At 45.0% G+C, this 14,292-nt stretch overlaps 1 protein-coding gene across 1 annotated transcript in view; it reads left to right on the top strand.

Moving 5' to 3' along the window:
* Positions 1-323: 323 nt before the first annotated feature.
* Positions 324-14,292, top strand: part of LOC115477791 (galectin-related protein-like) — a 36,675-nt gene continuing 22,706 nt past the window's right edge. Inside the window, exon 1 of the mRNA XM_030214874.1 lies at positions 324-465. Within this exon, the coding sequence (XP_030070734.1) occupies positions 442-465 (24 nt within the window). The 5' untranslated portion in view covers positions 324-441. The remainder of the gene's footprint in view (positions 466-14,292) is intronic.

Raw genomic sequence — 14,292 nt, 5'->3', positions numbered from 1 at the left:
ATGGATGGGCAGACTGGATAGACTATAAGGCCTTTATCTGCTGTCATTTTCAATGTTTCCATGTTTAATAATATCAAAGACTAATAATTCTTCAGGAATGAAATAAAATTGGCTGATTATGTTTATTTAAAAAACATATTTGGTAGTACTGCTGCTTTAAATCCCCCAGTCCCATGAGGTCCAGAAGTGAAACCTCTCCTGCAGTGTTTGAGGTTCCTATAGTTACAATGAAGCTGTTGAACTGCAGTATTTGGACTAAGAGGCTGTGACTCAGCTGTTTGAACTGGCGGGTCTCAATTCTGGTTGATGTAGATAAAAAAAAACCCTCCTTTTATTCTTTGACTTTGTTTATTTTTGAAAAGGAAGAAAAAAAAAAAACAGACTTTTGCCCTGAAGCTGCCAGCCTGCCTCACTGGAGAGTAACCTGAGCAGGCAGACAAGATGACAGAAAATGAATATGCAAAGGTGAGTTTCTAAACTTACACGGTTTCAGGTCCAGAGATAACAGCTTGCACTAAGTGCAATGGAAACTTGTCAAGTGAATTTGTTTTTCTTTATCTCAGTTGTATTCCTTTTTTAGTTTCCACGCAGGAAGGACATTGTCCTAGCAGATTGCCTCTTTCAGACATATCATTCTGTTAGATTTCATCTTTTTGGTTGGGTCAGGGCTTAGCTCTTGCATACTTATTACATTTAGGATGACTAACAGACATTGGTGTGTGCTGAGTGCCACATGATCCACGGTTATAAAATGGGCTGTGCGGCATTTAGCATACACTAGTGGCTGATAGCGTGTTCTAAGCTTTAGCAAAAGCCCCCCCCCCCCCCTCAGTGATTAACTTAAGTGGGACTTAACAGTATTCCTGCATATTCAGGACACAGTGTTTTGTGGTGTTACATGTTGAAGTGTCTTATTTCAGAATCTGCCTGCAGTGCATTCCCCCATTGTACTACTTGGGTAATACAGCTGGTGCCTGCATAGGTCAATAGAATTCCTTAACCATACCACTAATATATCTTCTGTTTAAAAACAAAACAAACAAATGTTAATTTGTTTTTTTCAAGGATGCATGTCTGCGTTCTGTTCTTATGAGAGAACAAAATCCAAATACCTATGTACATGTGTGTGTATATAGATATAGGGGCCCTTTTATTAAGCTGCGTAAGTGTCTACACATGCCAAAATGGAGTTACCACCTGGTTACCGAGTGGCTCTTGCAGTAATTTCATTTTTGGTACACAGCCGAAAAATAATTTTTTAGACTCGCGTATTGGACATGGGTGGGTCATTACCGCCCGGTTACTGCGTGAGGCTTTAACGCTAGGTCAATGGCTGGCGGTAAGGTCACAGACCCAAAATGGACGCGCAGCAATTTTGATTTTGCCACACGTTCATTTTCGGCAAAAAGTTTTAAAAGGCCTTTTTACAGACTCGCTGAAAAATGGATTGGCACGCACCCAAAATCAGCGCCTGCACTACCACAAGCCATTTTTCAGCGTACCTTAGTAAAAGGACCCCATAGAGAGAAAAAGGAAAACAAATTACTAGTGTTTATGTGTTTGTCACACTTTCAATCTGGTTCAGAAAACAGCTATTTCCAGGGACTTTGTAGTGCTTGGTGTCACTTAGTGATAATCCAGAATTGTCCCCTGGGAGTGGGAATGAGCAGAGAAATGGTATGACATGAGTTTGGCATTTAGCATGACTAGGGCAGCAAAGAGCATGCACTAAAGGGGAAGAACACATCCTCAGGTGAAATAATGCCCACAAAAGGCTTGATGTTAAAAGAGGATGCATATGTGAGAAGTCCACAAAAGTACCTTTTTAAGCCTATGTGCCTTTACAAAATAGGCTCCTAGAATCAAGCCAAATAGCACATAAATGCCGATGCACAAATTTATATCTGCTTCAAAAATACAGTGGTGGAAATAAGTATTTGATCCCTTGCTGATTTTGTAAGTTTGCCCACTGACAAAGACATGAGCAGCCCATAATTGAAGGGTAGGTTATTGGTAACAGTGAGAGATAGCACATCACAAATTAAATCCGGAAAATCACATTGTGGAAAGTATATGAATTTATTTGCATTCTGCAGAGGGAAATAAGTATTTGATCCCCCACCAACCAGTAAGAGATCTGGCCCCTACAGACCAGGTAGATGCTCCAAATCAACTCGTTACCTGCATGACAGACAGCTGTCGGCAATGGTCACCTGTATGAAAGACACCTGTCCACAGACTCAGTGAATCAGTCAGACTCTAACCTCTACAAAATGGCCAAGAGCAAGGAGCTGTCTAAGGATGTCAGGGACAAGATCATACACCTGCACAAGGCTGGAATGGGCTACAAAACCATCAGTAAGACGCTGGGCGAGAAGGAGACAACTGTTGGTGCCATAGTAAGAAAATGGAAGAAGTACAAAATGACTGTCAATCGACAAAGATCTGGGGCTCCACGCAAAATCTCACCTCGTGGGGTATCCTTGATCATGAGGAAGGTTAGAAATCAGCCTACAACTACAAGGGGGGAACTTATCAATGATCTCAAGGCAGCTGGGACCACTGTCACCACGAAAACCATTGGTAACACATTACGACATAACGGATTGCAATCCTGCAGTGCCCGCAAGGTCCCCCTGCTCCGGAAGGCACATGTGACGGCCCGTCTGAAGTTTGCCAGTGAACACCTGGATGATGCCGAGAGTGATTGGGAGAAGGTGCTGTGGTCAGATGAGACAAAAATTGAGCTCTTTGGCATGAACTCAACTCGCCGTGTTTGGAGAAAGAGAAATGCTGCCTATGACCCAAAGAACACCGTCCCTACTGTCAAGCATGGAGGTGGAAATGTTATGTTTTGGGGGTGTTTCTCTGCTAAGGGCACAGGACTACTTCACCGCATCAATGGGAGAATGGATGGGGCCATGTACCGTACAATTCTGAGTGACAACCTCCTTCCCTCCGCCAGGGCCTTAAAAATGGGTCGTGGCTGGGTCTTCCAGCACGACAATGACCCAAAACATACAGCCAAGGCAACAAAGGAGTGGCTCAGGAAGAAGCACATTAGGGTCATGGAGTGGCCTAGCCAGTCACCAGACCTTAATCCCATTGAAAACTTATGGAGGGAGCTGAAGCTGCGAGTTGCCAAGCGACAGCCCAGAACTCTTAATGATTTAGAGATGATCTGCAAAGAGGAGTGGACCAAAATTCCTCCTGACATGTGTGCAAACCTCATCATCAACTACAGAAGACGTCTGACCGCTGTGCTTGCCAACAAGGGTTTTGCCACCAAGTATTAGGTCTTGTTTGCCAGAGGGATCAAATACTTATTTCCCTCTGCAGAATGCAAATAAATTCATATACTTTCCACAATGTGATTTTCCGGATTTAATTTGTGATGTGCTATCTCTCACTGTTACCAATAACCTACCCTTCAATTATGGGCTGCTCATGTCTTTGTCAGTGGGCAAACTTACAAAATCAGCAAGGGATCAAATACTTATTTCCACCACTGTAGGTCCATTTTACATTCACTCTACATATTTTATAAATTAAGAGTACTTTTCAACTCCACCACTGTTCTACCCAAACTTTGCCCAATCAAAAGTGCCTAACCACAGATTGAATAAAAGTAGGGGCACATTTTCATTGTGTCTACTTTTTACACACACGTGCGATCACATCTAATATAATAATTCACACCTCCAACGTTCTGAAGCTGACTCCGTGGCAGTGAAGCTGTGTAGTGTTCATAGGGTTCGTAATCACCCCGCCCTCGAGGGAACTCTGTATAGTTGACAGGGAAAGAAACACGACGTCAGAAGGAGCAGGGACCAACCACAGGTCTCGCACTCACTCTCAGTGCCCCGCCCTCGGAGAGAAGGGAAGGCTGCATATAATATTCACCCACCGGAAGTTCGTTCCCTCCCTCCGAGTTCCAGGGTCGTCATCCGTCCCCCCTTCCTCCTAGTTCCAGCATCCCCCCTCCCTCCCTCCCAATTCCAGGGTCCCCCCTCCCTCACAGTTCCAGGGTCATCGTCCCTCCCTCCCTCCATTCCAGTTCCAGGCCCCCTCCCTCCGAATTTTAAAAGTCATCCTGACTTACCTCACGCGATAAAAAGCGTGCAGGCTCGGCACTTACTTCAGTTTTCCCTTCTCTGTCTCTCAGCTCTAGTCCCGCCCTTGCAGAAACAGGAAATGAGGGCGGGACCAGAGCTGAGAGACAGAGAAGGGAAAACTGAAGTAAATGACGAGCCTGCATGCTTTTAACCCCTGCTGCCGGCCGCCGTAATCCCGACGAGGTAAGTCAGGATGACTTTTAACATTCGGAGGGAGGGGGCCTGGAACTGGAAGGGAGGGACGACGACCCTGGAACTCAGAGGGAGGGATGACCACCCTGGAACTGGGAAGAACGGAGGGGGAACCCTGGAACTGGGAGGGATGGAAGGAGGGCGGGAAGGGGGACCCTGGAATTGGGAGGGAGGGAGGACGCTGGAACTTCCCTTAAAAACATTAATGTGATGCAGTTAGAGCAGTAGCAACGTTTTTGTGCTGCTCCGCGAACCCTGCTCGCTCCCGGTGCCCTACGAACTGAATTGGCCTCAGAAATACTGACCCGGTCCCGTTGAAGTGTTGCGGAAGGTGTATGGACCCATTCCTCGTTCCCATGCCGCTTGGAAGCACAAGGAAGAGCTCAAAAAATGAAAAAGAATAGCTCCCTGTAGCGAGTGGGGAATCCAAGATGGTGGCCGCGTCGCCGCGAGGCGAAGCTGAATTTACCGCCCGACAGCTCGCGCAATTAGTAGCAGCGGTGACTACTGCATTGGAACCCCGATTCCTCGCATTAGAAGGGCAGCTGGAGAAGCTAGATGGCCGGTTGACAGAGATCGCCAGCAGAACCACGGAGGTGGAAAAGAGAGTCTCTGAACTGGAAGAGACTTGGCAAAAACACGAGCCTGAACTCTCCACCCTCAAAAAACACCTTGCTACCCAAGCAGAGAAGTTGGATGAGCTGGAGAACAGAGCTAGACGGTGTAATCTCAGACTGGTGGGCCTGCCTGAAACAATCCCTGATAAAAACCTTGGCACGCTGCTTGAAAGCTGGCTTTCTAAAGAATTTGCTATATCAGACAGCAGGGGCCCCTTATGCATTGAAAGGGCACACAGGCTGGGGAAACCACGCCAGAATGGATCAAGACCTAGAGTGGTAATTATTAAAGTTCACAACTATATTCACAAAGAGGAAATTCTACAGGGGTTCCGCCAGAAAAGAGATTCTCTAACCTACGCGGGCGCCCAGATCCGCATATTTCAAGATTATTCAGCTAATGTACAAGAAAGAAGGAGGAAATTCCACCCGGTTTGTGCAACTTTGATTGAACAAAACACCAGATTTATGCTACTTTATCCTGCCACATTAAAAATCATGAAAAACAGGAAATGGGTGTCCTTTACATCAGAACATACAGCACTGCAATATATCAACCAAGAACTAAAAAGACAAGAAGCACCGTCTTGAACCGGATTTGGACACATGGTGGTGAGCATAACTTGTGATTGACTGAACTGCCCTGACGGGATAAATAACATTGCAAAGATTTTGTACATAGAGGTTATAACTTAACAGGTTTAATTATAACGAAGAAGGGCCTGGGGGTGAGCAGGGGGCCGGCATGTTGTGTCTCTGCCTAGATGGGGATATCCCTCTCGAGGCAATTTTGGGAACAAGGGGGGGGGGAGGAAAAGGGGATAGGTATAGGGAGGAGGGGAGGGAGGGGGTGGGAGAGGATGGGAGGGGGATGACAGGAGTTGGGATAGGTAGTAGAGTAGAGGGAAGGTTCTTAATAGTATCTGTTCTCGCATATGGAGTGTTAGGGATGACCTATGTTCTTCCACACATTACATCGCATATCCTCTGGGGGAGGCTGGGCTCCCGGAGGGTCACCCTGATGATATTTATAATAGTACCAATGAAACAGAGAAGAGATTAGTCGATCTGGAATTAAAATATTATCATGGAATGTATCAGGCATCACATCACCTGTAAAGCGCTATAAAATTCTGACCCAGATAAAGCGGCAAGGCATAGATATTGCCTGCCTGTAGGAAACAAAATTGTCCAATATAGAACATGGGAAACTCTGTCAACAATGGGTGGGTGAAAGCCACTTCTCCTCTTCGGGCAATAGGAGGAGTGGGGTTGCAATACTCATCCGAAAGGGACTACCCTGTACAACCAAATTAGTCTACAAAGACACTGAAAGACGCATTGTGCTTTTACAGATAAATTACCAAGGGCAGAAGTTTTACATCTGTGCAATATATGCCCCAAACGCTTATAGCCCAAGTTTTTTCCAGACCCTTATAGCACTAGGACTGCAACATAATGATGCCCCCTGGATATGGGCGGGAGATTTTAATCAAGTACTAGACCCGAGTTTGGATAGATCCTCACCCACAGCTATCCCAGGGTCAGGGAAAGGGAAAGGGATACCAGCGCTCTGTAAACATCTCCAATTAATTGACCCGTGGCGCACCCTCCACCCTACCACAAAAGATTATACGCACCAATCTAATGTCCATTGCTCCTGGTCTAGAATTGACTATATATTGATATCACAATCCTGGTTCTTTAAAGTTCAGAAGGCCACTATTGGCCCCATGGAGATATCAGATCATAATATGATTTGGGTGGAACTTAACGTAGGTAGGGGTGGTGGAGAGGGTAACAAATGGAGATTCTCTGCATATTTGTATCAGGATAAACAACTACTGAATCACCTACAGAAGAAATGACAATTATATGAGGATACAAACTTGACATCATGTGACTCGCCTATAACATATTGGGAGGCTTCCAAGGCGGTTATGAGGGGGGAAGTGATAGCATTTCAGTGTGCTAGGAAAAAGCGCCTGGCGGCCGGGATACTGCACTCAGAGACAGCATACGGGAAGGCAAAGAGGAAATACTTAGGTGACCCTACAATAGCTAACAGAGACTCAATGTCAGCAGCTTTAGTAGCATTAAACTCCCTTATACATGAACAAGCCATGAGACAATTATTGGCGCGGCGCCTACATTTTCAACGATTCGGGAATAAATCCGGAAAATTACTGGCAAGGGTGGCAAAGGCAACTACTGCACAGTGATTTATTCCAGTGATTGAAAACTCTAGGGGGGACAAACTTACCCAATTGCAAGATATAGTAACTACATTCTATGAACACTTTACGCGGATGTATACTCCCAGAAATAGGGTCCAGGGCCCCCCGACCAAAGATTACTTAGAAGATGCAAAAATGCCACAGTTATCATAGGAGGCCCGCCAAATATTGTCTGCGCCCCTACAGACACAGGAAGTACTTAAAGTAATAAAAACCCTGCAAATAGGCTCGGCACCAGGATTGGACGGTTTCTCCAATGAATATTATAAAATGCTGACGCCACAACTGAGCGGAGCGTTGGCGGATTATTTAGATGCAGTAGTGGCTAGGGGATCCTTTTCGCCCAGAGAGAACGAAGCGCTGATTACATTAATCCCTAAGCCGGGTAAACCTAAAGACCAAGTAGAATCTTATAGACCCATCTCCCTTATTAATGTCGATGTTAAGATCCTGTCCCGAGTACTGGCAAATAGACTGATGCCCCACATGCCAATGCTGATCGGAGAACACCAGGTAGGGTTTGTTAAGGGTCGTCAGGCGGTTCACCAGGTACGGAAAGCCCTCTTAGCAGTGGCGTATGGGCAAGCTACGGGAGACCCCCTCCTATTAGTTAGTTTAGACGCAGCCAAGGCGTTTGACAAAGTTAGTTGGGATTACCTGTTCCAGGTACTTGAATACACGGGCTTGGACGGATGGTTTTTAGATGCCATACAAACACTATATAAGAATACCACAGCACAAATACTAATAAATGGCATCAGATCTATGCCCTTTCGAGTAGAGCGTGGCATCAGGCAGGGATGCCCATTATCCCCTCTATTGTTCCTTTTATACTTAGAGCCGCTTTTGCGCACAATGTTGCTAGACCCGGACATACAGGGAGTCACAATACATGGGAATTTAATAAAAACACTGAGTTTTGCTGACGATATGTTCCTCACTTTTACCCAACCGAAGACCTCAGTCCAACGCCTACTAGAAGTCATAGACGAATTTGGGTTCTACTTGGGATTGCAATTAAACTTACAAAAATCATTGGCCCTCCCAATACAAGAAACAGTGCAAAAGGAGTGGGAAGGCCCTTTCCCCTTTCAGTGGGCTGTGGGCACACTTAAATACCTAGGGGTCTACATCCCGAGGGATTTAACAAATCTGTATAAAGAAAATATGGAGCCCCCTGAAGAAGTATACAAAAGAGGCTTTACAGGGATGGCAGGGCCTACCCCTGTTTTTGAGGGGAAGAATCACCATGTACAACATGTTCATTTTTCCCAAATGGACATATGTCTTTCAGATGATCCCTGCTATATTGGGATATAAAGAGGAGAGGTGGCTACACAAAACTCTTACAGCGTTCTTGTGGCAGGGAAAGTGAGCACGCATTGGGTTAAATAAACTTATGAGACCTTGTCTAAAAGGGGGGCTGGGGCTACTTGACCTAAAACTTATAACAATGGCTTGTAATCTGCGGCATCTATCAGTTTGGTTTCGCTCGAGGGAGTTTTTCTCCTGCACTAGAGTGGAAACATCACTGATGGCCCCAATGGAATTTGCTTACTGGCTTCATGCCTCATCTGAAGAACTCCCAACCCTGGGCCCATATAGGTCTCTTTTGAACCCCTTGCGGAAAGCATGGAAATGGTTGAGCAGGAAAAATAATTGGAACAGTGTAGTGTCCCCACTACTGCCCATTAAAGGTAACCTAGCATTCCCAGAGGGGGGAAAATCTGCTTTGTTTAGGAAATGGGAGATTTGTGGTATTAAATACTTATTTCAAGTAGTATCTGAGACAGGGACCATTAAAACATTCCAGGCCCTGTGTGCAGAATTTGGGCTCGGACAGAAAGACTATTTTCAATATATGCAACTCAAGCACTACCTACGAATGTTGCCTGCATCGGATCTCACTCAGCAGATATGGGAATCCATGAGCGATATGCTGGGTCTGGAAGCACAATTAAAAGTACCGCTTAAGTACTTCCACCATCACCTCAGAGACTTACAGGGGACACTGGACTACACACAAGTGTCGCAACAATGGCACCATGAGTTGCGGTGGAAACCGGACCCAGAACAGATCAAATTGTGCTTGATGAGTGTGTATCGGGTGACAGAGAATGTGGCATGGCAGGAAATGCAATACAAATTTATTATGAGGCTGTATATATCACCACACAGGGCTTATAAAGCGACCCTGAGAACAACAGACGACTGCCCAAAATGTGGAATTGTGGGAGCTTCTCTAGGGCATATGTTTTGGTATTGCACAAAAGTGATCCCTTTCTGGACAAAACTGGGACAACAAATATCACAAATGTGGAACATACACTGGCAACCAACGCCGGGACAACTGTTTGATGTCTATAATGTTCGTGGCAAGTCACCAGAGGGACTCAAATCGTTTTTGAAAAGAGTGGTCCTGATGGGCAAACGTACTATACTACAACTGTGGCTTCAATCAGAACCACCTGGAATACCACAATGGCGAGGAGCCATGATGCAATGCTGCATGTTGGAAAAAAAAAAGTGGGAGACTTGGCCTCGCAGAAGGGAGACCAGTTCTGTAAAGTCTGGCTTCCATTTTGGGACACTCTGACACCTGTTGCGAGAAGCAGGATATTGAACTGTTAACAGAACCGGGGGGGGGGGGGGGGGGGGGGATAGAGTTGAGGGTGGGGATGGAGAGGGGGGAGTTAGGGGAAGCGGGGAGAAAATTTATAAGCCTGATGACATTTCTTATGTGCTGTTCACTTTATTTGCTGCATTGTGTTTAAGTGTTATCAATAAAAATTGATATATATTTAAAAAAAAACATTAATGGCAGAAAATGATTACCTTGCTAGCGCCCGTTTCATTTCAATGAGAAACGGGCTTTTTTTACTAGTAATTTTATAAAGCCCTTTTCTACATGGAAAAAAAACCTTTAAACACCAAAAAGGGCTTTATAACATTACCTCTGAAATGTCCACAGTGCACACTAAAGTTACACAGAGTGCATGCAAGCAAAATGGCATGTACTGAAGCAAAACAACACTCATGCAATGCCCATAGCATGTACTACAGGATAATAAAACAAACAGTTGCAAAATAGTGCACACACTGGAACAAACTGGCACACAATAACCAGCACCTGTGTGAGTGAACCAGAGAAAAGAGGAGACATGGAGATTGTGTGACAGAGCATGTGTATGAGATAAACAGCGAAAATGTGAGGAAAGTGACTTGTGGGAGAGAAAACAGAGTGGGAGAATGGGATACAGAGGATGTGGGAGAAAGGGACAGAATATGTGTGTTTGACAGAATGACTGTGATCAGCTTACGAGCGTTGGTGTTCCCATGACCATGAGTGTGTTTAATAGACACTCCAGCTTATAATTGAAAAAGAAAAACACCTATATTGCGACCCAAATCGGGAGATAGACGTTTATCTCACAAAAACGAATAAAGCGGTATAATCGAAAGCCGAATTTGGACGTTTTCAACTGCACTCTGTCGCGGATGCGGACAAAGTTGATGGGGGCATGTCAAAGGCGTGGTGAAGGTGGAACTGGGGCGTGGTTATCGGCCGATCAGAGATAGGCGCCTTTCGCCGATAATGGAAAAAAAATATGCGTTTTTAGCGAGAATTTAGGACACTTTTCCTGGACCCTGTTTTTCCACGAATAGGGCCCCAAAAAGTGCCCTAAATGACCAGATGACCACTGTAGGGAGTCGGGGATGACCTCCCCTGACTCCCCCAGTGGTCACAAACCCCCTCTCACCACAAAAATATGCCGTTTCACAACTTTTTATGTTCACCCTCAAATGTCATACCCACCTCCCTAGCAGCAGTATGCAGGTCACTGGAGCAGTTATTAGGGGGTGCAGTGGACGTCAGGCAGGTAGACCCAGGCCCATCCCCCCCCCCCCACCTGTTACACTTGTGCTGGTAAATGGGAGCCCTCCACACTGCCCCCCAAACCCACTGTACCCACATGTAGGTGCCCCCCTTCACCCCTTAGGGCTATAGTAATGGTGTAGACTTGTGGGTGGTGGGTTTTGAGGGGGATTTGGGGGGCTCAACACCCAACGGAAGGGTGCTATGCACCTGGGAGCTCTTTTACCTTTTTGTTTTTTTTGTAAAAGTGCCCCCTAGGGTGCCCGGTTGGTGTCCTGGCATGTGAGGGGGACCAGTGCACTACGACTCCTGGCCCCTCCCACGAACAAATGCCTTGGATTTATTCGTTTTTGAGCTGGGCGCTTTCATTTTCCATTATCGCTGAAAAACAAAAACGCCCAGCTCACAAATTATCGAATAAAACATGGACGTCTATTTTTTCCCAAAATACGGTTCGGTCCGCCCCTTCACGGACCCGTTCTCGGAGATAAACGCCCATGGAGATAGACGTTTTCGTTCGATTATGCCCCTCACTATGTACCAGCAGAAAGGAGTGAGGATATGTTTTGAAGGTAGAAAAAAAATGAAGCTCGGTATGTATGAGAGTGTTATCCACAGAGACAGAGAAAGCGGGAATAGGAGAGGTTGGTTTAGGGGGAAAGATAAGCTTATGTTTAGTTTCAGATGGTGGTGAGACATCCAGGCAGCAATGTCAGACAGGCAGGCTAATTCTTTGGCCTGAATTCCTGCTGAAATTTCTGGTGTGGAGAAGTAGATCTGGGAGTCATCAGCATAAAGGTGGTACTGAAAACCGTGGGATGAGATCAGAGTACCAAGGGAGGAAGTATAGGTGAAGAAAAGAAAAGGTCCCAGGACAGATCCTGAGGTACACCAACTGATAGTGAGAGAGAAATGGAGGAGGATCCACCAAAGTATACACTAAAAGTACAATGGGAGAGATAAGAAGAAACCCAGGAAAGAACAGAGCCCTGAAATCCATTTCCTACATGTTGTTGTGTTTAGTGCGTCTATCTTTTTGGACCATTTTCGAAACAAAAATGTCCAAGTGAAAAACGCACAAAATCAAGCCTTTGGGATGTAGGAGGAGCCAGCTTTCCAATAGACTGGCCACACAGGCATCCCAGCAGAGCAAATTTTGTATAGTTTTTTGAGTGATGAAATAGTTTTTATTGTTATTTTTTAAAACTTTGTATGTGATTTGTTCCCTGCTTAGACTTTTACAGATATAGCAGTTATAAATAAAGTTTTATTATTATTATTATTATTATTATTATAGGGGGCACTGCAGTGGACTTCACAGAAAAGGTCCCAGATACACATCTCACTGTTACCCCCTTATATTGCTTATACTGTATGATAAGCCCTTCTAAACCCACGAAAACCTACTGTACCCGACTACACACCATTACAATAACCCTTGTGGCTGCAGGTGTCACCTGTGTGCGGGTACAGTAGGTTTTAGGGGGATGATGCTTTCCACCACAAGTGTAATAACCTTCTCTATAGTGCACTGCACCGACCACTAGGCTATTGCAGGCACCCGCTTGCTGCTCTAATAGGATTGGCCATAACATCTGAAGCTGTCGTAGAAGCTGGTATGTACTGTTTTATTTACATCCTTGCAGGGTAGGAGGTGGTCAATGACCACTGAAGGAGTAAGGGGTATCATTCCTTTGTTCCTGCAGTGGTAATTTAGGGCACTTTTATGGCTTATTCGTTAATAAAACAAGTCTAGACCAAAAAGTCCATAGTATATAACAGTGGTCTGGGATTGCTTTTAATTAGAATGATTTCTCCCCTTACATTCTTTTTTTTTTCTTCGTTGGTGTGCTGTATTGACAGTGTATTTTCAGCAATACTGACACACTGCAGTATAGATGTTACAACGTACTACAAGTTCCATCAAAGCAGTTGAAGCATCTGGTTGAGGGGAAAGAATAATGGGACAGGATGGGGCAGAAAGTGGTGGGGATGTGGGTGAAACAGGCAATGAGAATAGGCTTGGGGGAAAGGGAGTGGTGAGGTTGTGCAGGGGAGAGGCAAAGAGAATAGCAGGAACAAGCTGGGAATGGGAGAGAGATCGATGGAGATGAGCTTGGGAAAGGAAAAGAAAAGGGTAGGAATTTGCTAGGTGGAGAGAACATGATAGAGAGGGGAAGGACAGGGAGAAAAAGTGATGGAGATTAGTTGGGAGTCTGTTGCATTTTTGGAGGCTGAAAATTTTAATGTGACATAGGATCACAAAAACCTTCACAGTTAAAAGGTGAGGTGAATTTCTTTTGTATGTCCTTTCAGGAGTGGAGTTGTCCTGGAAGCAACATAGGGATGAGAGCCCTAGGATTGTTCTAGCTGGACTCCCAACAGGGATGTGCCTAGGGAAGGAACTAGAGAGGTTAGTGAGGTTTTATAAGACCCAAGTTTTGGAGGTAAAAGGTCTTATGGTCACTTTTCAGCCAGCCAGATGCAGGCTTGGGCTCTGCAGCACCATTTAGGTTACAGGACAAGGAAAAAGGAGAAAAATCCTGAGTAAAGTGAAATGGGGACACACTAAGCAGTTAGCCTCAGGGGTGAACTTCCCAACAAGGGACAGGCTGTTAGTGTTTCTCTAGCTAGGAGGGTCCAGGATAAGTGAGGAGATTTGTTGAGCTTAGCAGTTTGGAGTTGTAAAATAAGATGATGAAAAACCGTTTATAGCTCAGATACAACTGTATATAGTCAGCTAGCAAACCGTTTCAATATTTCCTAGTACACTGCTGCCAAATACAGTGAGGAGCCTAGACAGAGAGTATTATATCCAAACTGAAGGTGGATCTTATTTGGAAGGACTGGGAAAGAGAGGTAACCTCTTGTAACCCAGGAGTTCCAAGGGTGTGAAAGAGGATAAGTGTATGGGAGATTCTACTGTTTATTCTAACATCTGAAAAGGAGTATAAATATTGTACAGTTTACTTCAGAAAAGGTACTGTAACCCTATTGTTGACTAAAAGTTTGTTCAGTATTGGTTTAGATAATGTTCTAAATTTGTTTTTGACATGTTGGTATTAGGGAATGACATGGGGATGGGGACAAGCGGTAAATCCGCAGTAACAGTAATATTTTAAAGGAATTACCACAGAGATGGAATGGGAATGGGGTCAAAGCCAGCGGGTCAGGATAGGGATGGAGTTTGAGTTTGCAGGGATGAGGACAAACTTTGTCCCTGTGTCATTCTCTAGCTCCTTCTTACATGCAAC

This window comes from Microcaecilia unicolor, chromosome 9, assembly GCF_901765095.1.
Source record: "Microcaecilia unicolor chromosome 9, aMicUni1.1, whole genome shotgun sequence".
NCBI lineage: Eukaryota > Metazoa > Chordata > Amphibia > Gymnophiona > Siphonopidae > Microcaecilia > Microcaecilia unicolor.
The sequence above is the reverse complement of the archived record's forward strand: the minus strand, read 5'-3'. Positions and strand labels throughout refer to the sequence as shown.